The following is a 26,399-nucleotide window of genomic DNA, read 5'->3' as shown; positions in this document are numbered from 1 at the left end:
AGTTTCTGAGACATCAACCATGTATTCTTTATCTTTCTGCAACTTTAAAGTATTAAAAGTAATTTGTATTCTTGCTCTGCAATATTATTAAAAAAACCCCTTCATTTGTAGAATCAGATATAACAACACTGCTATTTCTGAAAACAACACAAAAACACTACTTGCTATCTCTTTCTGTGACTCACTGAACAGATGTAGTAGCCTGTACACACAAGCAATGCTGCAAAGCAGCTGACACTAATCTGATGCCCTGCAGTAGGGCATGTTCTCCACCAAAGTCAGCTCAAACCACTGGTTACAAAAAGAACATTGGATTTTAAATCCCTGCAGTTTAGCAAAGACACTGTTTAGAATTCAGGTGAATGTGATACACCACTGCTGCAGCAAAATACAAATTTTGTTAAGCCACTTAACAGTAGATAACCACCCATGAAAAGCATAGGAAAGAAATCGGTGAAAATAATGCAACTAAAGTATTTATTTCTGAAACTGAATTTTTCCTTCAACCAGTTCACACAGAAAGCTACCAGTGAGCTCTCACCAGGTGTTTTAGACATTACAACCATCATGTACCAAGTATTTCAGAAAAGCATCTGCGTGAATCTGTTACACAGCTTATAATTCCACTGTATTCTCTCAGCAGCTACTGTGTAATACAATGTCTGAAATAACATCTGAAATATGGTGTTCTTCTCATTGGCATAGAAATACAAATTCAAACAAGAATATAATGTAGATCAGCATGTATTTTGAATATGTATTTTTTCACAGGAAAAAATGTTAAACAGCACCCTGATGTACCACTTGCACCCATGTACATGTTCACACCTCCATGAGTATCCTTTACTTACATAAACCAAGCAGACCAAGCTCCTTTGTCCATGTTTGTTTATCATCTCAAAACCTCTGCAGAGGCTCCTGCTTTGAGGGCTATAACCTACTCCACTGGAAAAGCTGCAAAATTATATAAAGTTTTTCTGCAGCAAAGACTTACTCATGATGTATAGAGAACTGGCTGAAGGAGGGTCTGAGTCTTTCAAACATACCCAAGTTTTAGTGAGAGTCAAAAAAAAAAAAAGGTCTCCTTTTCACTGTTCTGGAAGCTCAGACTTGTAGTGTAGTCACTGTAGTAAGAGATTCCTCATAGTAGGGATATTCTAAGAGTGCTGTAGCTGCTTGTGCAAAGCAATAGCTCTTAGGGCTTTTTCCAAGCTAAAAATCCATACACATAAAGAACTCCAGTTTCTTTCAAATCAGTCATTAGCTTACAATAAGTTTCAAAATTAATGTGGACTAGAAGGCTGTAATTGGAATCTCTGTTTTACTGATCTATGTCCCAACTTTCAGTGTTTTCATTACTGCATTTGGGCATGATTTGTCCATAATTCATTTTTTTCAGACTTCCAGGAATTTTACAACCATCATCACCAAAACTAAAATACTGTATTTGTTTTGCTTTCTTCATAGTAAAACTACACCAAATGCAATAACAGGTTATCCCTTCAAAATACTGAGTTCTGTCTCAAGGCTCAGAGGTGACCTCATCACTGTCTAGAACTACCTGAAGGGAAGTTCTAGCCAGGTGGGGGTTGGTCTCTTCTCCCAGGCACTCAGCAATAGGACAAGGGGGCACGGGCTCAAGCTCTGCCAGGGGAAATTTAAGTTGGATATCAGAAAAAAATTCTTTACAGAGAGAGTAATCAGGCATTGGAATGGGCTGTCCAGAGAGGTGGTGGATTCACCACCCCTAGAGATTTTTAAACGCAGATTGGACGTGGCGCTGAGTGCCATGATCTGGTAAATGGACTAGAGTTGGACCAAGGGTTGGACTCGATGATCTTGGAGGTCTTTTCCAATCCAATCGATTCTATGACTCTATGATTCTAAGTCCTTAAACAGAAGTAAAAGCATTATTTAATGGACTGATGGTACCTATGGGTCATTTGCTGTATTTATACAGATATGATCTCCAAATGACAAACTCATAGCTTTTAGAAATCTATTTTTTCTTACAGTTCTGCTGACTAGAATAAGGGCCAAAGGCTCTCTCTCACAGCTCAGACGCTGAGCAAGGAGGTTCATCACTTCTATTTTAGAAGCAGAAACTAAAGTCAGATTTAGGTGGATTTTTCACCATCGAATTTTTGCTCTAGACCTTCATCCTGATAATCGCACAAGTCATGTCACAAATGAACGTGACTTATATATTAGTTCCTTACCCTTCTTTTAGCTTGTTTGTCTATCCTTTGACCTCATACAGAAACCATCCCTTTTTTAGCATTTGGTTAACCTCTATTACATGGCACATACACCAAGACAACCTCCCAGTACTCCTTGGAAATAAAGCATTTCACATTGAAACAGCACACATAAATGTGACAGCAGCATGCGAAAGCTTATGCTTAAAACATACAGCATTTCAGAAAACTTCCTGTTAATGATTTGTTTCTGGTCTTTAATGATTAACAAGCAGTTACTTTGATGCACTTGAACCCCAAGCCTTGAAGACTGTTCTTTGAAAGAATGGTTGCCTGGCACATGAACAGAGATCCAGGCCTGCCTGTGGAAGCAATCCTACTGTTGTGCTTATAATCCCAGGGGCCAGAACCCACTATTCTCTCCCAACATGACAACACTTAAGATACCCAGCTGGCCTCCAAAACCATATCCTTCCTGATGTTTTCTTCACAGGACTTTACAAAGTAGTGCATCCATATCTTGGACCACTTTCCTGCAGCACCCAGCTTCCCACAAATGCTAGAAAACCTACAAACTTAATTTATTTTTATTTCAGAACAAGTTATAACAAGTACAAGTGTTGTGCTACCTAACACTTGGGAACTGAAACCTTTTATAGGTTACTGTGTGAAGCTCATGAGAGGACCCAGAAATATATTTTAAAAAGTATTTAAAAAGTTGTAGAAATATCATGAACCACATTTCAACTAGGAAACAAAGATCTAGATCAACTTGAGGAGAAAGTGGCATAGGGAAAATCCTCTATGCCCAGAAACCAAACATAGGAAGAACAATTTCAACCCTTTTGTTAGTTGGTAACTACTGAAGATGCAGAGTCCAGATAAGTCTTTTGCATTGATATAAATTCAGTATAGAACAGAAAAAAGTACAAAGTACACACAATCATCCATTTACAAGTAGTGCAAATTGAACCTCTACCACAGAAAATTCTGAAAGAAAAAAAGCAAAGCCACCTGAAATACCACAAATATTCTCCAACAGTTCTATACACATAAACCACATGAACGTCACTCATTATTTTGATCAGTTTTCATTATGTGGGGATTAAAAGTGAAGACCTGGCCTAAAACAGGCAAGTAAAGGGAAGACAATAACTAAGCACAGAGGAGTTTTATTCAGATTTTGGTAAAAGTTCACATGATGCCACCTCCTGAGAGTTTACTAATCATGACCCTTTCTTCTTTTACAAAAAACACCTGATTATTCCTCAGTACCACTTCCTTTGCAATGGCTGTGATACAGGTGTTTTCCTTTCATCTTAAGGATGCTTTCCCACACAACTTTCATATGCTACACACCAAAATTACATAGAGGATTGAGACAGCACTGCATCTCAACCATTAAAGCAAGGCAACATAGCAGAAAATACAACATTCAGCTGGCAGGAATATTCTCTTTATTTAAATGGCAAACAGCTGAGCTGACCAGAAGCACCTGGAGTTTTCACCCCATGAAAAACAGCCCCAAAAAAACCCAGGTTTTGGGAGGAAGGTGGAACTGTCTTCACATGTCAAAAGTACTCTTGGCTTATTTTTTCCCCAGTCTTCTTAATGCCTCCCTCCTCCTCAAAATTACACTAACAGCTTAGCATTATGCATGAAGACATTGCTCCTTCACAGCTTCTGAAAATTTGATTCAGAAACTGTCCAGCAAATATAGTCTTCCTTCATATGCACGTAGTTCAAGCTATTTCTACCCAAGATTTGCTAAGGTTGCCCTGAGCTGTTTCTTCAGCAATCCTATTATCTTTAGACCACAGCTTGTGTTGCAGGATTTTTTGCTCTGCTGGCTGCCACAAGGACTTGCTCCTTGCCTTTTGTGACAAGTTGTGCCCTATGCAGTCTTCCTGCTGGTCCTAAAAATCTTGTGTATGCAGTCTGCAAAAATGAACCAAAGCAGTAATCTGGTTCAATAAAAAGGTTACCAGTTCATTCAAAACACTATCTCCATCTGCAGATGTTTAAAAAGACAGAATACATATGAGTCAGACCTCTTCAGCAAGTTTAAGGATTCCTGTGACCTTCTTCAGTCTGTTTTTATAAATAGATGCTCATTTTTGAGCATTTTGCACTAAAAATAACTTCAGAAGAACTCAAAACCAGCTAGCCTTAATTTGATTATGAGGAAACAGGTATACAGATTTTAGAGTCTTCAGCCATCAAGTATTTAAAATCTACTTTTTTCATAGCATAAAGCAAAAATTGAGTATACATTAGAACTCTGTCCCCCTTGGAGACGGATCACTGCCAAAACTATGGTGAACATTTCTTGCTTTCAACTGCAATAAAAAGCTTCTTCCCAGAAGAAGGAATGAAAGAGGGTCCACCAACATTTTCAATCACAGACACCTCCCCAACATAATGATGTTTCACCAAATGAGGATAGAGAGAATCAGTGCTAACAAAGTAACTTACTTAAATTTTTGATTTTCTGGTACACTGTTTTCTCTTCCAGTCTTTCTACCTACATTTCATTAAGAAGGTTGCAGACCTACTTTTAGGACGTAACTTTTAAAAATATTTTAAATAATTTTACATAGTTATATTTTCCTAGCTTTACCTCTTTCTTTCCACATGCACAAGATTTCCTCTACTCTCACCTCCTTACAGTGACTCAGCATTTTGGAGGCATTCAGGTCTAATCCCATGAACTACACATATGACATATTCATCTGACCACCATAGCAAAGTTCCACAGAAAGGAGTCTACTGAATAATATCCATAGTTAGGGAGTAGATCTGCATCTTATGCCTACAAATGGCATATTAAGGCTGACAAGAAAATACAGGTTAAAGGATGGAGAGTTCCAAAAACAGTAAAAGAAGAAAAAACGGTACTTTTTCCTCAACTGTCCACTATATATATATAAGGCCATCATATCTGTCTTTACTTTTTTCACATGCTTAAAAAATCAATTCTAAACACAGATGTCTGTCTTTACCTAACTAAAAAGATATTTTGGCTAATTCTTTTTATTACCAATGTGGGAGTAATCAAAATCTCACAAGTAGGATTTATTACATTAGAGCATTTATTTTAATTCTAGAAATGGATAAAAGCGAGTACTAACAAAATCCTCACCCTAAATCAAAATCCTTGTGTATCTTTCACAACAAATTGCATTCCATTTTGTTTATAGGTTGTTTGGATTGTTTTCGTTTCACACCTTTGGCAGACTTCCACCTGCCCTAAATTATCACTCTATAGAGAAGATTATAATAAATGTTAAACATAAAATGACTAAAATATTTGTTATTATATCATTGGTAAAATAGATGAAAGGGCAAAGAAATTACTTCACACAAGGAAAGACACAAAATGCAAGTTGGGGGTGAGGGTGTAAGGTATGATTATCTGGAAGCAAGACATGCAAAAACCCATCCAGACAACAAACATAACATTGACTCTTTCCTTCAATTAAATGGATCAAAACAATAGAAATTTCATGCCAGAAGAACAAAGTCAACATAGTGTCACTCTTCATGAAGGGCCAAGATTACCGAAAACTCATGTGGGGAAAAACTGCAGTGTTAGCATTGCCTGTGCTTAAAAAGGACACAGTGAGTAGAAAGAAGATCCACTTTACACAATACTCAGCAGCAAGCACGCCCAAGGAAATCAATACCCACTCTGTCAGCACTGACTTCTGCAGAGCTTTAGCCCAACAGGTAAACACTAGATAGGGCATAGGAAGGATAGGCAACGGCATCAACATTCCTGTGGGCAATGCTGGTTAAGCAGAGATTTGTGGATATTCTCCTCTGTGGTTTCCCAAGAAAAAAACAACCAAATCTAGAAATACAGAGGAAGCATTATTGCCAAAGGCAGGTCTGCAAGCACTTGTAAATTCCTGTCTTCCCACACCCCTCTCCAAAGAGTCCCAGTGTTTAAGTATATTTAAAAAAGTGGTCTCACTTTAAAGGGGTATTAGTTCTGAATGTAATATTTTTGGTAGCTCTAGTTTCCAACAATCAAAGAGCTTTCCTGTGCAATCCATAACATATTGGTGGTTTTAGATGCATCCAAAGTCATATACTAGGATCCAGGTAACAATAAGCTAGGAAGAAACCCTTCTTCCTATTAAAACCTCAAAACTACGCAACTATTGCATCTTTGTTTTCAAAGAATTATTCAGTGCCTCTGTATTAATTCCACATCTGAAATGGCACATAATATCAACAAAAACACATAAAATACATATTAAATTCACTGTCTAAAATTTCAAAAGAAATGCAATTCAATAGGTAGGAACTCCATTATAGCCAAGTCCTTCAGTAGTATCATACACACTGATCTGCTTTGCTGTCTCTTCTCTACTATGGTAATCTCTTCCTATTCAAACTATCTTTACTTCCACTTTATGTTTTACCCTGCAGGAACGAATTAATTTTTTGAATTAAAATTTATAAAAACAGAATGGAATCATTCTAAAGGGTACATCCTGAATGGTATAGTTTAGACACATTTAGTTCATTACCAAGTTATTTCACAAAACCAAGGTTTGTTCAATTCCATACAATTTTAGGGAGAAAAAACATACAAAGAATTTACTATCTGCATCTGTACAAAACAGAGCATTAGATCTTGTCATTAAAAAAGAAGAATGCAGGTATTATCTGACAAAAAATGGTAACACAACAATGGTCTTCATTGGTCATACACTGGCAGGAAACCATTATTGCATGTATTTGGTAGTGCATGATACACTCAAAGCTAACTAACTCATGCTGCAAGTTCAGGATTCTAAAGAAACTCCCTATGCAGACATTTCTGCAGTCTCGAGCTATTTTGGAAGAAGCATTTTTTGATGATGGTATACCATAACTGAAAACACCAGAATCTATGCTGATCAGAGAAGCCAAATTTGCATAATTCCCATTCCTTTTATCTACAGTTCAGCTTCTGAACCATCCTGAAAGGGAAAATAATTATTTTTAAGTTAACACAAGGGAAATTACATTCTTGTTTAATTACATATCCTTCTTTAATTCCTAAAAATGGTTGCAAGGACCACCATTACATTTCAAAGATCTACAGATTTAAATACACACAATTTCACATCACATATCACTGTTTTGAAAATTCTGCAGATGAGCTTCTTTTTACTCTACCTTGTCATGTTTCTGCTGGTGCCTTGCCCTAGTATCCAGGATATGGTAAGGGGTCTCAGAGTCTCTGTTGATGTAGTAGATTAGTCTTGAAGGCAGTGTGATTTCTTTCTGGATTGCATTGCTGTAGCTGTTATTTTTACTGTCACTGCTGTTACTCTGTTGAACTGTACTGTCTTCATCTGCCAGTACTCCCTCTATACTGCTTTCTGTTTCATTCCAGTACAGGCCTGGGGAAGAAAGATATGCCATGCATAAATTTGATGGCAGAATGTGTTTATTTCCATTAAAAACTACATATTTGCTTGAAGTTTTCAAACATTTCACTAATCACTCAAGCAAACAAATAGATAGCTTACTCACTGAGCTACATCCAATTCATTTTTCATACATAGTTTCTGAAAGAACATTATTTATTTAATTGCATATACATTTTCATATGTACACATAGATTATAGATATTTTAATGCCTCTGAACCTCCAAGAAGAAAAAGGAAACAAAACAAACCAACTTAATGGATATGTAGGTACCCCCTATATCCTCTTCAATAGCTAAATTCTCTCACAAAAAAAAAAATCTACAAAAGACTAAGACTATTCCCCATGTTCGTAAGATAAACTGAATTCAGAGTCCATGTGCACTGAATGCTAAACTTCCTATTATGTAAAGGGAATTGATTTCTACTTCTCTTAACTTTGACAAGGTCCCTTTTCTTCATAGCAGCTTTTCAAATGCAATCCTGTATTCTCCTCGTTAAATTTTCAAGACAGAGTCAATCAATACGATGCAACAACATAACAATATTACAATGTAACAGCAGTGTAATAGCAGTAATAACAGAGGCAGACTACATTCACAATCCACATGTCACCTACATGCAACCAGGACCAACTAACCAACATAGCAACACACAAAAATCCGACCCCGAGCTGACAAAACAGCAGATCCCCGTTCACGCACACCGTGACACGCACAAAGCCCACCCCAGCCTTCTGTGTCGCATCCTCCCCGCGCCCGTCCGCGCACAGCATCGCTGCCCAGCACTGCAGCACCGCAGCCACACGTACCTCTTTGTGCAACAGCAAACCGAGCAAACACCGGGGGAGCCCCGCGTTACACCCGCCGACAGACACGTACACAGAGCTGCAGGCGGGGAGGGACGGACGAATGGTGGGGGGTAAATGGATGTTGCCGGGGTTCCTGGCGGAGAACAGAGGCAGAGGGGCCGCAGACACACAGACAAACACACAGATACACACAGAGACACAGAAAGACAGATACAGTCCCTCCATACCCACCGGCGGCCGCCGCAGCCGCGCGGGACCGGGCGCAGGAGGAGCCGTGGAGGAGCAGGAGTAGCGAGACGAGGCGGCCGACGAGCGGCAGGAGCGCGGGGCGGCGGCGGCGCTGCCGCAGGAAGATGCTGCCAGGCGGCTTCATAGCTCATAGCGCCCCGGGGCGGGGGACGCGGCGCGGCACAGCGCTCAGGACCGGCGGGCAGTGCCCGGGGGGCGCGGGCGGGTCCCCGCGGCAGCACCGCCCGAGCGGCTCCAGCCGCCGCCGCCGGGAGGGACGGGCGGCACCTCCGCGCGGGGGCGGGCGGCGCGCGCACCTCCCGCGCCCGCCCCAGCCTCGCGGGCCCGCGCAGGCGCGCTAGGGGCGGGCGGCGCTGCCGCTGTCCGATGTGCTGTCGCTGCCGGGACCCCGCGGCTCCTCCAACACCGGGAGGGGCCCGGTCCGTCTGTCCGGCCCGCCCCCCGCGGGGTCACCGCCGCCGGCTGCGCCCACAGCCCCTGCCGCCCGCGCCGAACCGGCAGCGGGTGCGGGACTCCCCGCGCAGCACCGCTCGGTCACCCCCGGCGGGCACGGCTGCGAGGAGCCGCGTCTGGGAGTTCTGTTAAAGAGCTTTCACGCCCAGCGAAATTACTCTGAAGTCGGTCAGCGCTCAGCAGCGCTGGGGGGAGGGTCGGGAGCACGGAGCAGGGTGGGGCACGTTTGCTATCCTGAGGGCGGGGCAGGCGGGGCTGCTCGGCCCGGGCAGCTCTGCAGGTGAGGCGTTTGGGAGCTGCAGTCCTGGCTGCTGCAGAGGGTGCAAGGGATCTTTCTTTCCCACGGGCAGCCTCTGCTCCGAGGGCTGCGTGGAGCTGCAGGCTCCCCGCTCCTCCCTCCCAGCGCCTCCGGCTGACAACTCAGCTTGCATCCCACCCTCGTTCCCTCCTTTGGTCCCTGTGACCCGCTCAGGTGCATCCCACCCTTGTTCCCTCCTTTGGTTCCTGGGACCCGCTCATCTCTACTGACTGCAGCCAACTGCAGTGAAGAGGGTGCTGAGGGGGAACCAAGGGTTACCAAAATGTGGACAAAGGAACTGGACAAGTGTACAATAAACAAAGACAAGGGCTGTGGTGAGATGCACAGTCAGATCGTGATCTGATGTAAATCTGCTCTGGCCTGCTGTGTTCTGCAGCAGACACCCTGGACTATGGACAGAAAGATTAGTGCACTTCTGTGCAGTGAGGAGTATCTCTCATACTTCAGTCCACCATGTCTGGGGTGAACCAGCAATATGAGGAATAGTTGCAAAGATAAAAATAACTTCAAAGAGATATGAGAAGATGAATCTGCTGCTTTGTATTCATTCTGTGACTTCAGGAGTCAGAAAACCTGAGTTCAGAGACAAGTTTAGATATGGAGTTCTTAGCAAACATTTTGCCCAGCAGACTTCTAATATCCAAGTTTTATTTTGGTGCAGGTCTTGCTGCTGAGGAGATAAAGATGATTTTCCTTTTTTTCCTCTGGATATTGCTTTTTATTTGTCAGCTTATTCCTTCTAATCTGAGTCTACATGCCACATGGATTTCCAGAAAGATAAAAATTTTCTCTGTTTCACATTATTTTTTCTACATTCCAGCCTGAATTCATTATTGTTAATTTAGAAAATACAACCAGTTTTACAGATCAAACTTAACATGAAGACTATTTCATAGCAGTAGTGTTATTACTTATTAAAAAAATTAGTTCTGAATTCTGATGCTGGGCAAATAGGTGCTGCTTGTAGAAACTCAAAATCTAGGTGTGTGACACCAGACAAACACATAGAAGGGACAGACCCATGGGATGATCAGGTGTGAAAAAGAACAGAAAATGTCCCTTAGGATTTCCCTGTTGTCTGGGTCTAGGGAAAAAGCCGTAGCAGTTTCTATATAAAATGGTCTTCCTTAAGGCTCACATTCCCAGACACTTTCCGTGCAACTCACCCAGCCCCAGCTGTTCCTCATCATTATATATCACTAGAACATTTCAACCAACAGCAGCTCCTGTTTCTTCCCATAAATATATAAACAGGTCAAAGGATCAGTTATGTTAGTGCAATTAAAAATGTTTAGTAAAATTTAAACATGTTTCAGGAGCAAAGAACAAAAGAGTAGAATGACCATGTAATTAAAAAAATAAATCCAGAAATAAACTTTCACCACACACACAAAAAAAACCCCAGTCTAGCAGCAATGGATACTAGAAACACCTGGACTGAAAAAATCAGTTCTCAATTTTGCTGGCCAGGTTTTGAGGGGAGGAAATAATGATTGCCTCTTGCTACCAAGGTTGTCTAGAGTGAAGATTTTCCAAAGTTGCTCTAACTCACATACAAGCCTGCAGCAGAAATAATCACCTGAATAACCATCTAGAGCAGACATGCCTACTCTCAGGCCCTCGGCATGTAGCTCAAGCTGCGCCGCATAAACCTGCTACAAGCCTTCAGATGGTCATATGCAGTTCACAGAGCACAATCAGCTCAATATGAACTACCCCACTAGGAATGACAGCTGCTTTTTTTTTAATTTAAACTAGCTTTCAGCTTTGAAAGACACTATGAAATAATCCCAGATAGATTGCACTACAGATGCCTGAAAACAAAATACCAGAAGCATGGATTATCGTAGCAGCATCTGTGAAATAATTTGAAATGTCCAAGTGAAAGAAATTGAAATATCTAAGTCAGAGCACAGAGGAAACAGCTGGCAGCTGGAGTTTCAACACTGTCTGGGGAGCAAACACATATGATGCAAGAGTATACACTTACTTTCAATCAGGGTGATAAATATACTTTATATCACATCTTCAGATGATTGCCCAGAGCTCTTCAATTCCTTCCTCCTTTATCAGGATGGGGGTCAGTGAGCACATAGGATGAAATTTCATAGTGCTACAAGGCAAATAAAAAAGGCTTCAGATGTAAAACTGCTGATCATAGTCTTGGTTGTTCATATTGGCAGTCAGCTGGGAGATGTTAGTCCAGACTTTGTTAACTCAGTCATACAGATACAACCTTTCAACATGATCAAATGCCTTTTCTGGTATCACCTGCAAAAAGTCAGCATATCACTTGACCTCAGAAAATCTCTAGGTAAAGTATGTTTTTAAAGAACTTGTTCCTTACCAAGGCATAAATAATATTGGTCTTGCTGAGTGAGCACAAAAAGACCATGTTTTACTAGAAAATAAAGAAAATATCTGGATTTCAAGAGTAGTCTCCTATCTAACGTTTATTTCAAAAATCCATGTAACAAGTCCTGTAAAAAATAAGTAGGTGGGATATTCCTGGATATTCCTCAAAGAGAAAAACTGGTTTACATTTTAACGGAAAGAGGAATATTTCTGTTGTGCACTGAATGTGAAGGAGACAAGTTCAGGAGATGCAAATGTGGATAACTAATTTATCAGAAATCTTTGGAAGGATGCCATAAGAACACTGGCTATCAAATTTACAATAATGATGATCATTACAGAAGAGTAAATCACAAGTGTAGTCAGGCACTTTGGAAATAACAGGTGACACCAACTGGGCAGCTCCAGCCTGACTTTGGGCAATGACGAGTGGATATGCCATGAGTAGCAGGCAGAGTGGATATGCCATGAGTAGCAGGCAGCACCACCAGCGCAGCAGAGGCAGCCATTGCTGAGCCCTGCTCTCAGGGAAGGGCAGTAGTCAAGTCTGATTATGATTTATCCATTTTACTGTAGCACTAGTAGGCTCAGCCGTGGGCTGATGACCTGCTGTGCTCTGTGCTGTACAGACACAGGGCAAAATAACAGACCCCTGTTAGGAGAAATCTCCTTTTTATTTGCAATAGCAAACAACCCAGCCACTGCTGTAAATAACATAAGAAATCTAACAGCTCCAGGAGGGGTACCAATCACATCACAAGTCTAAAAAGCGGTAATTACACACGGGACATTGAACAATAGACCCTCATTAGCTGGCACATAACTAATCCACACAACCTGTAATCTGCATGCAAAAGAAGGTGGTAGCCATTCTCTGTTTCTCAACAGGGGGTTAACAGCTAAGACAAAGCTGAACTGAAACTTCAGGCCACCCGTATTTCCATACTTTATATCATGTGCAGTGTTAAGTATGGATAATTTATGCTTAGAAGAAACCTGATAATTGCAATGAACAATGCACTGCATTAGTATTTTTTTAATCATACGTGTTTGAATACTCACTGATTCTCCACGTTCAGCTATTCGTAAAAGAGCTCCTCAGTCAGTAGAATGGAAGAGAATATTGCTATATTGAAGGCTGCTAGAATTTTTTAATTATATGACCATCTCTTCCTACACATCCCACTCCCTAACAATACAGCAGCAACCCAGCATTTAGTCAGAAAAACAAGTACTTTTTTCATTTATTCTGTTTCTTGTAGCTTCTTTAAGTACATTTTAAATACCGAGGGGGCAGGGAGGGAGAGAAGCATTAAGTGATACTGTAACGTGACAAATAGATAAGAGAGATTGAGGAAACAGAGCACTGACTCCAGATTCTTCAGAAGCAAGCATCAATTTCCAAACTGTAGAGCTAACTGAACTGGGTTTCAATTAGGCTTCACTTTTCTATCGTCTTTATTTCAACCTGATACATTTTAGAAGAGCTTTCTTCTCTTACTTACCTTGTAGTTCAACAGAGCCCTAAACACAGTTTTTCCCTCCATGTATAGCAGTGGAACTACATACAGTATTGGGCATAACACTATTTTAAACACAGTAATACTATAAAATATAGTAAAAATGCCCCTTTTCCATCAGAACTGTCACTCGTTTACCAAGATCTGCATGCACATCATCATTAATAAGTCTGCTCACCAGAAGTACTGCACAAATGAGCTCTTTTGCAAGTCCTACATGTTCCAGCACTTCAGGGTAGGATATAAACAGTAATTAGGATATGCTTGCCAGTCCCCTCCCCTCAGCACTGTGAAATGTTAATGTTAAGGTCAAGCGATGAAAGTAAGATTATAAAAAGAATATATCTTACTAGTGTTCAGTGTGAAAGGAAAGGGAACACAGCTGTGCTGCTAATAGCAAATGGGTCAGAGGGTTTATTAATTGCAGTTAACTTGTATCCTGGTGAAACTTGGCATCAAACATTTAATTCTGATTGCAGGAAAAATTATTTTGAAGAAACCATGACAGACCAATTTCAGAATGAATTCACTATGTCCTCTTGTATAATTTACAAAGCATTCATAGGCAAAGGATTTTACAAGCTCTTTAGTAGGATTCCTCAGCAATGTTTAAACAACTGCATGTAATTGTATACAAGATACTGCAGTGAGGGTTTATGCCATCAATGGAAATATTATGATACTAAAAACCTCCAATTATTCACCATATTGTCCAAGTTTTTAATGAGAGAGAGCAGCAGCAGAAACATTCTGGTCAGTGGGGCTACCTAGAACACATTAATCAATTGTTCTGATACAGATATACTTAGCAAGCAAAACATATGCCACCAGCAGGGAAAAAATTGCAGCTCCTCTGATAAGCAAGCACTTCTAACTGTAGTGTGACAGCAGCCTGCTCCTTGCTAGCTTGTTTTACTTTTGTGAGGTAAAATGTAAAAACAGTGTCAAGACAGTAAGATGGGGTGTCAGGGGAAATCTTACTTAAATATATACTTTGATTTTTATATCCTTCAGAATAAATACATGGAGTTCATATCCCAAGGACTTGCCACAGCTGATCAAACATTTCCAAGTGGTAGGTTTGTAGAAAGCTGGATTGCAGCTGTTCCACTGCAGCTTTGGAAACGGGAAGGAAGTTATCATCACTCATTCCCTGACACATTTGCACAAGGGAGAAGAGGACTGCAAGGGATCTCTGGAGCCATAAGTCCAGCCCCCAGCTACCACTGGATATTCCACTGTACAGTTCAGTCCACACATTGTACGTAAAACTAATTGGGGGTTTTGCCCTTCTACTACCACTTGAAGGCTGTTTCATAAGCTCATGGTTAGAATCACTCAGTAAATCCTCCTACTTCCCAGGTTAAATTTATTCATGCCCAACAGAAACCCATTTGTTCTTGTGCCAACGCTAACACTAATAGCTCATTTCCCCTGCTGGTAGAAATGACCAGGCTCTCGATGCTTACAGCATGTCAGCCCAAGTGACAGGTGAAAATTGCACGAGACTGAAGTTGAAAACATCTCTCAGCACAGAGAGATCCCAAAGAGTAAAGGCTGCATTAGCTTGAGAAGCAGAAGGAATATGGCCATGCCAGTACAATGCATGTTTGAGCTACTAAACCTTGCTGGGAAAAGGAACTTACTATCTATAGCTACTACTGCTTGGAAGATGGTTGACTGGGCATGGGCATGCAGAATTTAAAGGTGTTATAGTTGCTTTTCTAATGATCACTCAAAAATAAAGATATTCTTCCTTCAATAATTGACAGGTGCTGAGGTGCTGCTCAGGTACAGTCTTGCCTTCTGTACAGTCTTGCATTCAGCAGAGACACCTGTGCTGATGCTGCTGTCATCACTGCTGTCATCCTCTGCTATAAAAGGTAGGTAAAAATGCTGAGAAACAGCACTGTTCATCAGATGGGGAAAATCCTGGTGTTTCTATAAAATACAACACTACGAAACAGAGGATAAAAAAAACCCCAGAAACAGTTTTATCCAATTAGGCATCCTGCCTTTTCTTCATAGACAAATTTGGACCAGTTTCCCTGCTCCTTCCCTAATTAGGCATAGGGATGAATCAGACATGAAACACTCTATCTTGAAAGATTCCTATTTGAGGTTGTATCTAGGCTTTGGCACTGATTCCTCAGAGAGCCTAAAATATTTTGTCATAATTTCTCTAGAGAGATGGCCTGAACATTGCAGAAAAATCAGTGCAAAGTATTATCAAATTGTTGCACTGAAGTCCTAGGGTGCCTCCAATATGTTTGAGTAATAAAATATGTTTTTAATCACATGAATAACTTGCAGTGTTAGACATGGATCGCAGATTGGTGTGTTATTATCCCCACACCAAACACCTTCTAAACTAATTTCCTCATAAGTTTTATAAACAACCAAAGAAAGTCTTCTTTCACTTTCTTCCCACCAATCAATCCGGACCTATGGTTTCCCAAATTTTAAAGAGTTCAGTCACAGATTTGGTCATTCTCATTTGCCAAAGAGAGCACCTGGTAATATCAACATGGATGTTTCATAACATTGCATCAAAGTTATGCACAGATCCTAGTGAATGTTTTGTATAATTTCTGCTGCCAGTTATTTGAGCCTATTCTTGCTTCCTAAGGTAGCTTTAGTAAATTTTCGATCTCCCAAAGCACAGAAAGACTCACTGCTTTACAATATTCTTCTAGTTGACTGGACTAGAACTGCCAGTGCCGTAATGCAGCAGATGCTTCAGGAGTTTACTTCTGCTTTACCATCTTTATACAAATACAAATAAGGCCCAAACAGTCTTTCCCTAACGTAGAATGCACCCCTTAGACTTCTCGATAATTTTCTGGACAAAAATCTCAGCCACAAATCTTTGGAGCACAAAAAACCTCAAGTCCTCCCAACTATGGAAGTGGATACTTCTCCCTCACACCCACAGGAGACACGCAGAGCCTGCCCGTGTGGATTGTCATGTCAAGAACCCACACTTGGGGGATGTGACATTATGTCTTCTACCCCGTTGCTTCCATTTTTCCTCTCACCCACATGAACTCGCACTTAGTCACCCTTCAAAGATCTTATTATTTCTCCATAAACATATGTTCCCCATGATTTTCTGGAATTGCTTATCCCACTAGTTAACCATAAGTTTAAACACACATTATTATTTGTTGTTACTATGGAAATCTAGCATGTTTTTAAAGATATCCTTGGAAATTAAAGCAGGATTATTTTATCCTGCATGAAGTATCTTTGTTGCATACAAGATGGAAAGAGTTCTAGTGTTCCTATTATGCCCCTCTGCCAAGAACAGGTTTATTATTCAAAACCCATAGTTTAAAACCAACTTTTTCTGCTATTACTTACAAAATTGCATCTTATGAGGAATTAATTAAATTGCTTATCTATCTTCCATTCATATTTTATGGTTAAGAAATGATCCACTATTAACCACTTTTCAGTTTCCCATCTCTTCATCCTGTCTTTTGTGTGTGGGCACCAGAAGTCCCATAAATAAGAAAGGAGGTCACTTCCTTTCTCAGGGTTGTTGCCCTGAGAAACTGAAAGCTTCAATGCATAACGATGCTGAAACTATTTCTTGCTGCAAATGAGCAAAAGGGGCATGGCATAGTTGTCTGTGTGCACACAAGTGCAGCTACCACTCAAAGTGAGACATGACTAAAAGCATTTCATACCTCCAATTAAGGTTTAGTTGCACCATCAACAAAGTCACAGTTACAGAATTTCACATAAATATTAAGAAAACTGTAGGAATGCATTAACTTGCAGAAGAAAATATTTGCTTATTGCAAGCAACTCCACAAAATTACCTGCTCCTACTTGTAGCTGAAAAGGACCAATTTGGTGATAATCAAAGCAATGCGAGCATGTACTGCTTGAACAAGAACCAAAATAAATTTAAAAAAAAATCTCACTGCTGACTAAATTGCATCTCAGACCAAACCCTATTCTCATATCAAATGCATACAGAAAACTGGGATCACAGGGCTGCAAAATAAAGTATTTAGTCATAGAATCTTCAATTATTCTTGATTTTTATTACTGTTCTTCTGTGCTGATACTGCATGTGGATCTTGGATTGCAAAATAATTTCTTCAATAAATAAACAAATATACTTCAACTTGCAGGGCTTGATGGATTGAAGCATTAAACAGCAGGGGAACATGCCCAAAGGTACAAAGCAGATTAACTGCAGAGTCCAAAGGACAATCTGACCTATGCCAGCCAAAGGCAATTCAAGGCCTTTCCCAATGGACAGTGTTTCTCTGCCTCTTTTTATTAAATATTATTTTAGCCCCATCCCAAAATTCATGTTGCCTTCCAACACAGTTGCATAATCCATGAAACTTGAATTTACCAAAGAGATCCTGCTGAGCACAAAATGACTCTGTTTCCTCATTCTGCCGTGAATAAATTCACTTTTCTTGTAGAAGAGAAAACTCCTTCTAAACTGTCTTTGCTGTCCATTGATTTGATTAACAAACACAAAAGTATTTTACCACATTATACCACCTACAATCTTTAAGAGGGAAGTAACAAAAACTGAATGGATATAGACAAGGAGCGTCGACATAATAAAAAAAAAATAAAGTCTTAGAATAAAAACAATATAATCAGAATTATATTATCTCTTTTACATCATTTTGCTAAGTAATAACCATAAGAAGCCCATAGAATTCTATTTCTGCTTCAGGAAGTTTGGCCACTCAACAGTACAGTTCAAAACATCATCCTGTTTTATGATAGCTGAAGAATGATCCTATTTTCTTCAGCCTAATTGTTTTAAGCTTGACTTGCCCAATCTACACTGCAGCACAACATCTAGATGGGTGTTACCTTCTGGAAGCTACACCACTTAAAACCTCTCACTCTGGTTTTCAAGTGTGTTTAGTAATTTCTAGTGCAAGAGCAGTCCTTAGAGATGTGGGCATATGGTAACAGTCCTCAATCTAGGCTTAGATAAGCATAAAAATAGGCTTCTAGTTACATTTAAATGCAGGTTTCTGGAACCCTTTTTGGCCAGACATATGTGTAAAGGCAATGAGTTGTAGAGCCAAAACTAGAACATGTACTGGAGGCACTAATGTGCTTATCCAGTCAGGGTAGAAAATGTTATTTGGCTGATATGAGCTGTCATGCAGCTGAACTGAGAGCTCAAATGTAAAATATTCATCATCATCCTAGCAATCCTCCCCCCCTCCACTCTCCAAGACAGCAACGAAGAAATAGTCTTACATTTTCAGATGTAACTGTTTTACTGAGGGAACATCTTTTGTTGCCAAGCCTGAGTCATCCCTACAGACTCATTTCTCGAAGAAGCGTGCACATAGAACTGGCAGCTGATCACAAGCCATCTCCTAACTACCATAAAATCTTATAGGTTTTAAAGCAACTAGTAAAATTAAGACACAGTAACCTTATCTTTATAGTGGCAAACATTAACAAAATTCTCTGTTGCTATAGTTATGAGGAGGAAAGACTTTTATTCATAAAACTAGGTCACTGAGGAAATAACATGCTCACACAATGGGGGAATGCTATCCAAGTGTGCAGATAGCATATTTCATACCTTTTTACTGCAGCTTGAACTGCCCCATTTGCCTCTCAGCTGCTCCCACTGCAGTTCTGGCCCTGGAGCTTGCAGGGCCCCCAGCAGCAGTGACACAGGTCAGGAGCAATGGACCCGAGAGCTTCCCCCAGTGTTGCTGTGAGCAGAAATGACACCAAGTGGCAAGTGAGAAGAGTCAGCACAGAAGCTTCAGTGGTTGGTATGTTAGAGTATTAAGATGGCAAACAGCAGGTAGTAACAACTTCAACTTCTAAAAAGCACAGATATTGGGTAAATAATAATTTTCCTTTGGGATTTTTTTTTTTTGCTGATGCTGCCGCACCAGCCAGACCAGGTCAATATTGCCCACGCAACCTGTGGGCAAGGAGATCCTCCCAGATGGCTTATTGCCACAGAGCAGCTCCAGATCCTGGGCTGCCATGTGGCATCCACCTTCTGGGGACAGGCTTGGGCAGAGGTGAGGGGGGGGTTGTTTGATGAGAATCAGCTTGGCAGATTAAGTTACTGGGTAAAAAACTCCTAGGATACACAGGGAAAAGTGCTTAAGCATCACACTCAAGACCTGCAGGGTTTGGATCTGAAGACCTTTGCTGGAAATACAAAGACAAGGAGGTCCCCAGGTGACTGGCTCCCTCCCAACAGCCCAGAAGGCTCCCCATCACACGCTTACAGGTCAGGCACTGAGCTCCTTCTCTGGCTGGTTGCCATCTCCAGGCTCTTCTTTGGAGGCAATCTCACTGCCAGTGAAGACTCTAGTCAGCTTCCCTCTGAATTTCCCTGGTCCCTGCTGCCAGCCAGATCAGGCAGGAGCAGCCCCACAGCAGACTTGCTGTTGCAGCCAGGTCACCTTTCACACTGTGTTGAGTGGTGGGGCAGGGACAGAGAAGGGCTCAGGAGCTGCAGCAATTGCGTAAGGGCAGCCAAGTCTAAGTGGGTGCTAGGGCTGGTGTCTTTCCCATTCCTTGGCTTCCTCTCCTGTCACTATTGGAATGAGGCAGCTGTGAACAAGGACTTTGGGTCAGCACTAGGGATGCCTTCCCTACTTGAACAGCTCTGGAAGGACCTGGAAGGACAGGAGCTCTCTGGCTTGCTTTCATGGTGGAATGTCTCAGGTTTCATTGAGTGATTTTACAGTGTCAGAAAAGCAGTGTTTTGCCTGGTCTCTTTCTAGCTCCTCTGCTGTGATGCTTCATTGTCAGTTGAATGGAACCATAAATAATGAGATAAGAAGTGCCAAACTCTCATCTGGTGACTCTCCTACCACAGCTTTCACAGGTCTTAGATGGCTGTGGCAGGAGGAGATCTGAAAACTGACCCTGTTTTGATGGAAGAAGTTGTAATCTCTTCCCACTTATCCTGCCAAACCCAAGCTCCACCCAGCATGAATCTCTGGTATGATCTACATTAGGCCAACAGCAAGGCCTGTTACTTTTCCAATTGACATTTGAAGATAGTAGAGATTTCTTACATTTATTTTGTTTTTTAATTTTACAGTAAAGAAGTCCTCAAGGAATTTACATGGAGATCTTACCCTTACCTTCTCCAGCTGACATTTCTGCTCCATAGGAAAGGTGGCTGAATATCTAGAAGGCTCTTTGCTCCAGGCACATAGTAATTGGCATTCCTTGTGCCAGGAGGGAGAGGATAATACTCTCCCCAGCCATCTGCCAAATATGCCTTGCCAATGTCACAAGAGCATTTTGCTATATAAACAGCACAAAGCATATATCCATACACAATTTTTAAATTTAGTAATTTTCCATTGAAAATAAAATATAGTTTTGCACTGTGCAAAAAGGAAAAGTAGAAATGCAACACAGCGTAATAAGACACAGTGATGTTATCGAATCTAAAATTTTAATTTTGGGCACACTGACACTAGTAGTTCAAAATGGTCATGTAGTGCAAGTTCTCAGAGATTTCACAAATTACCTTCACAACATCCATACTTATTCAGCAAATGCTTTTATGATTAACCTGCTGAATAAGAAAACTGGAACAGGCATGAGAAATGGAAAACAGGGACTTCTAAATTTATTTGGAAAAAGCAATGGTGTAGGGCCTTGGAGGAAGGGACACCCACGTTCTCTCAACTCTCATTTGTTACACCACCCTTCACCAAAATATTTTCAGTTACAACAACAGATATGTTGTACTCTGCAGAAAGGTAATTTAATTTTCTGGTGGATTTTGATATATTCTTGCATTATGTTTCACTGCAGTTTGGAGCAAAAATAGACTTGTTTTGTTTTCAGTTGCCTACCAAAGAGGATGCAGACACAGCTCTGGAAGACCTTGGGTCTCCTGTCCAGAACCTGAGCTGCTCAGGATCTGGCAGACATCATTACAGAGACTTCTCCATGCCTGACCCCAGTCCACTAGCCCAGGATTTGGAATTGCTGGATAGCAGGTACATTGCTATGCTCCAAGTAAATTATGTAGAGCTTGGGAATGACTTCCAAATACTTAGTTGACAGTAATCCACTAGCTATACCCCTACAGGTGGACCTTCTTCCTGTCAGGCTGTCAGACAAAACAGGATCTCAGTGCTTCTCTACCTGCAGCCCCTAATGCAAGTAACAGAAGAAGTGGAAGACAGAGAAGATGGCATACAGCCTGCTGTCAACCTCTGTCTTGTCAAGGCAGTAAATACTTACCAGTAAATATTTAAATACCAGCTTTCCAATTGCTTAAGTGTTTGTAGCCTACCAGCTGTATTCTGAAATATGATAAAAACTTACCAAGACCTGTTGAGCAGCCTCAATATCCACTGACTTAGAATCATAGAATGGGTTGGGTTGGAAAAAACCTCCGAGATCATCAAGTCCAACCCTTGGTCCAACTCCAGTCTCTTTACCAGATCATGGCACTCAGTGCCACGTCCAATCTCAGTTGAAAAACCTCAAGGGATGGTGAATCCACCACCTCTCAGGGCAGGCCATTCCAATGCCTGATTACTCTCTCCGTAAAGAACTTTTTTCTGATATCCAACTTAAATTTCCCCTGGCAGAGCTTGAGCCCGTGCCCCCTTGTCCTATTGCTGAGTGCCTGGGAGAAGAGACCAACCCCCACCTGGCTAGAACTTCAGGTAGTTATAGACAGTGATGAGGTCACCTCTGAGCCTCCTCTTCTCCAGGCTAAACAACCCCAGCTCCCTCAGCCTCTCCCCATAGGACTTATGCTCCAATCCCTTCAGAAGCAGAATATCAAATACACTGTAAGGACCAAACCTGGATGGAGTTTTATGCCTAAAATAACTTTTTCTATCTCTAATTATTGTAATTCCTTCAAAATCTGTACAACAGCTCTGTTATGCTTCATGAGCCTTGTCACAAGTACAAGGCTTCACATTGGCATATTTTAAAAATAACCAGTGAGTAAGATCCTGTTCTCATTTCTATAAAAACTCCCCTACTGATGATAAAAACCGGTTAATAATTTAACAAAGTAATCTGAGTGTTCTAAAAGTGGCACAGAGCCGTTTATATTTAAAAGAAAATGCTTAGTTATAGGAGATTAATCTGTGAGAGAGGTCTATTATTTAATAAAGAAAACACATCCAATACCATTTGCATAGACTCCTAACATCACCTTCCCAGGGGTAACAATTGGCTACTGGCTACTCAAGCTGTCTACTCTCATATTTAGAGAATGGCTCCACTGAGAAAAGGCTGGCTACTTACAGACTGACATATTACTCACAGAGGGTTAGGCACTTCAGCCTGTGTAAACCAGATCCAAACTCCACAACTTTCCCAAGGCCCCCACAAAGTAGTAAGAAAAGTTGAGCCCTTGCTCTACACTGTATTGATGTAAAAATCAGAAAGAATTGGAGGGTTTGTTTTCTTTTGTGGATTCTGGAAGGTTGCTTATCTCCACATGATCAAGGATCTCCGCTTATGTTGAATGCCATTTTTACTGATATTTATTTCAGGTTACCTAGGGCCTGATCTTCATAAATATCTAGCAAATACTTGGACCAGCATCCAGACTATTCAAACCTCTAACATTTTCAGCATGAATCTTTATTTGAAACTGAAGAAAGTCAAAACTGGTGAACATGTCTAAAATGTTTTTCTTAAGCATTTTAACTCCTTTTTGCAGTCTGTAAAACAAGCATAATACCAGATCATTATTAAGAAATATTTTCAAGAAAAACAACTAATTGGAAATTATGGAAAATAGAAAAAATAAATATACCTTTTCTTTATTTGGTTAGTGGATCTCCACATCCTTCACAATTCATCTTAAAGGCAAAGGTATAAAAATATTTTAAAATCTTTTATGACTGATATCTATATTCCAAAATTTTCATAATTAAAAGGAGGAGGCTTTTTGTTTTGTTTTGTTTAATGTAATACTTTTTACCATTCAGACAATTTTAAATTTTCAGAGAAAATGCTGAGTTGGAAGGGACCCACAAGGATCACCAAGTCCAGATCCTGGACCTACGTAGGACCATCCCCAGGAGTCACACCATGTGCCTGAGAGTATCATCCCAATGCTCTTTGAACTCTGTCAGGCTTGGTGCTGTGACCACTACCCTGGGGACTTGTTCCAGTGCCCAACCACCCTCTGGGGTAACCACCTCTTTCTAATATCCAACCTAAACCTCTCCTGGCACAATTTCAGGCCATTCCCTTGGGTCCTGTCACTGGTCACTACAGAGCAGAGATCAGCGCCTGCCCCTGCTCTTCCCCTCACAAGGAAATTGTAACTGCAGTGAGGTCTCCCCTCAGTCTCCTCTTCTCCAGGCTGAGCAGACCAAGCACCCTCAGCCGCTCCTCATATGACTTCCCCTCAAGGCCCTTCACCATCTTCATTGCCCTCCCCTGGATGCTCTCTAAGAGATTAACATCTTTCTGATACTGCAGCGCTCAAAACTGCAAAAAATATTCGAACCATTTTATAGCCAAATCTATGACCATGGAATACTGAGCTTCTGAATAGCTGAAAGTGAGGCCTGAAAGAAAGATTACAGTTCCAAGCCATTCTCTGATTTGCTTTATAAATAGCTGGCTTTGACATAGCACTCACCAAAACAAAGCTATAGTTAGCTTGCCTGAGGCAGCAGCTGCACAGCTCGGGGAACGTGCACTGGCAGCGTAGCAGTGCCCCGCCTGTGTGTGACACATGCGATCAAAACACCCAGGAACAACACAGGGAGAATTAGCATTTGGGCTCGAGGTAGAGTGATAAAAAGTGGTCTTTGATTTTACACCATCCAACATGTAAGCCACTAAAGAAAAGCAAGCTAAATAGATTCTTGATTGGAAGTAGCAGGTGAGGAACTCTTAACATGACTGACCTTCCTGGGTTAGACAGATAGACTCACCAGAATTACTGTTTGTGGTAGTTATAAAGCTTTTTTGCTATTGATAACTGTATATTGAAATAATTTGTATATTTAAGTAAAATGAACAAATATTCTTGGGGCTGGAATGGTGGAGCAGATACCCCCCAGAATGGCACATCCTGCCTGGGAGCTGATCCAGGCTCATTTCTGACCCTGAAGGTTTTTGTGTTGACACCAAGTGATTTCAGCCCAACCACACGGATGAATACTCTGCCATACCTGCAGCACTCTGGCTCTGAATCAGCACAAAGTGTTATGGATTTCAGTTGTTGCTCAGAAGTAGGTCCCCCTGAACTGACAGCAGCTTGCTGATCACACAAACTGGCTCTTAGATGATCTGGGCCTTAACTTACTTGATTTATGTCCTGTTGCCCTCCCTTGACTGGAACAGATATAGCAATGCTGAAGTTTATTTTGTATTTAATAAATTCAAGTATCCAAACTGCAAAATTAGGATCCATATCCAAATTTCCAAAATCTCAGTTACTAGAATAGAATTTGTTTCAAATCCATCTTTCAATTACATATTTTCTAGCTGACAAATAAGCCTGGTACATGCACAAATATGAATGGATAAAGCCTTGATAATACACAGAGAATGCCATAAAGACCTTTCATGCTGTATGCAACAATTTTATTTTCTTTTCAATAGAGAGTTTCCAGCCCTTTAATATTTCTTCTAACATCAATTTTCAGTGTAATAGACATACATATTTTGCAATTGCAAGACAAAAATTCTATATGCCTTAAATGACATAATACCAAAAGGCTGAAAAAGAGCAAGTATCCTTACATGCACTGCTTACAAAATGATCTCTTGACATCTGAGATGATATGTGACCTTCACTTACTTCAAGTGCATTAAGTTTAAATATTTACTTCAAATAAAAATAAAAACCACCACAACCTTTCCTCACCAAAGCACCCAAACTTAGCATACAAATACGTTTGGAATTTATCATTTGGAAAGGAAATTTTTTCCTCCTTGACAGTACAAATCCTGAGACTGTGATATAAGTGATATTCCTCTTCACTTCTAAGTGTTAGAAACATGAAAATGAAAGTTAAAACCAGTCAACTTGTGCTTGAATTTCACCACTCAGTCCTTTCAAATCCACTTATAGTCTGAGCATTTTGACTGTCAAGACATTGCTAAAAGCACAAAATAGCTCTTCAAAACAGTGCTGAAAAAAGAGAAAGGAGGAAAAAACTCAAACCCACCCCAGCTTAAACACTTCACATAAAATTTTAGAGCAAGCTGTAAACTCATGGCTTCCTCATCTGTTCAGATGTAATTTAAGAATTTATGAGTGTTCATACAAACTGATGACAGTGGACCTCAGATTTACAAGTCACCTTTTGGCAAATGTTAATTCTCTCCCCATAAGATCTTAAGAGAAATCAGTGTATTTACAAAGAAAAAATACAGCACTCTCATCTATCTAAGATGGACTAGGAGAAAAAATTTACAACTGATGACAGAGACATGCCACAATATTCAAATAAAAAGAAAATGAAAACAAAATGCCCTCTTAATGGTAAATCTAAGCAAAAAAGAGGGATGAACAAAGCAAGCCTGCATGCCAGGAATGTTTGCAACTTCATCTCTCTGACACAAATTTATCAAGTTTTTGTTCTTAACAAATTTAGGAGAGAGTGCAATGGCCAAATATGCTAATCTAATGTCACTGTTCTAGTTGTTCCAAAAATCTTTTTAATCCACATATCTATATTTTACAGAAGAGGACTCTTTACTTCTATTCCTTCAGCCTGTCTCATCAAAAGCTATTTAATCTAATTATCAGCAGCGGAAAACCAAACACAAGCTCCTTAGGAACACAGGCAAGAAAGACCATAGAAAAGAAAGAAGCAAAACTAATAATAAGAAACTCAGTGTAAACAAGCCCAAAAGAAATAAGCTACAGCAAGTTACCCTGAATATCATGTTTGTAAAACATTTATCAAACCAAATTAATACTAAGTCAAGCAGAACAAAATACTGGTCTCAGTGTAAAGCAATACAAAAGTCTCAAACAGCAAACAGAGCTAAAAGCAAAGAGGCAAAAAGCCGTTGAAAGAGCATACATAAGACCTGTATAGACTTGTAACAAATTTATAATTGTAG

The 26,399-nt window shown here is 40.5% G+C and overlaps 1 protein-coding gene across 6 annotated transcripts in view; it reads right to left on the bottom strand.

The window, feature by feature from the left end:
* Positions 1-8,961, bottom strand: part of ADAM23 (ADAM metallopeptidase domain 23) — a 70,030-nt gene extending 61,069 nt beyond the window's left edge. For all 6 annotated transcript variants that reach the window (XM_071562795.1, XM_071562791.1, XM_071562790.1 and 3 more), the window contains exons 1-2: positions 8,667-8,961; positions 7,371-7,597 (exon numbers count right to left, since the gene is read on the bottom strand). In XM_071562795.1, coding sequence (XP_071418896.1) covers positions 7,371-7,597; positions 8,667-8,808 — 369 coding nt within the window. In that variant the 5' untranslated portion in view covers positions 8,809-8,961. The remainder of the gene's footprint in view (positions 1-7,370; positions 7,598-8,666) is intronic.
* Between the last annotated feature and the right edge of the window lie 17,438 nt (positions 8,962-26,399).

The sequence above is a fragment of the Pithys albifrons genome, chromosome 8 (genome assembly GCF_047495875.1).
Source record: "Pithys albifrons albifrons isolate INPA30051 chromosome 8, PitAlb_v1, whole genome shotgun sequence".
In the NCBI taxonomy this organism is placed as follows: Eukaryota; Metazoa; Chordata; class Aves; order Passeriformes; family Thamnophilidae; genus Pithys; species Pithys albifrons.
The sequence above is the reverse complement of the archived record's forward strand: the minus strand, read 5'-3'. Positions and strand labels throughout refer to the sequence as shown.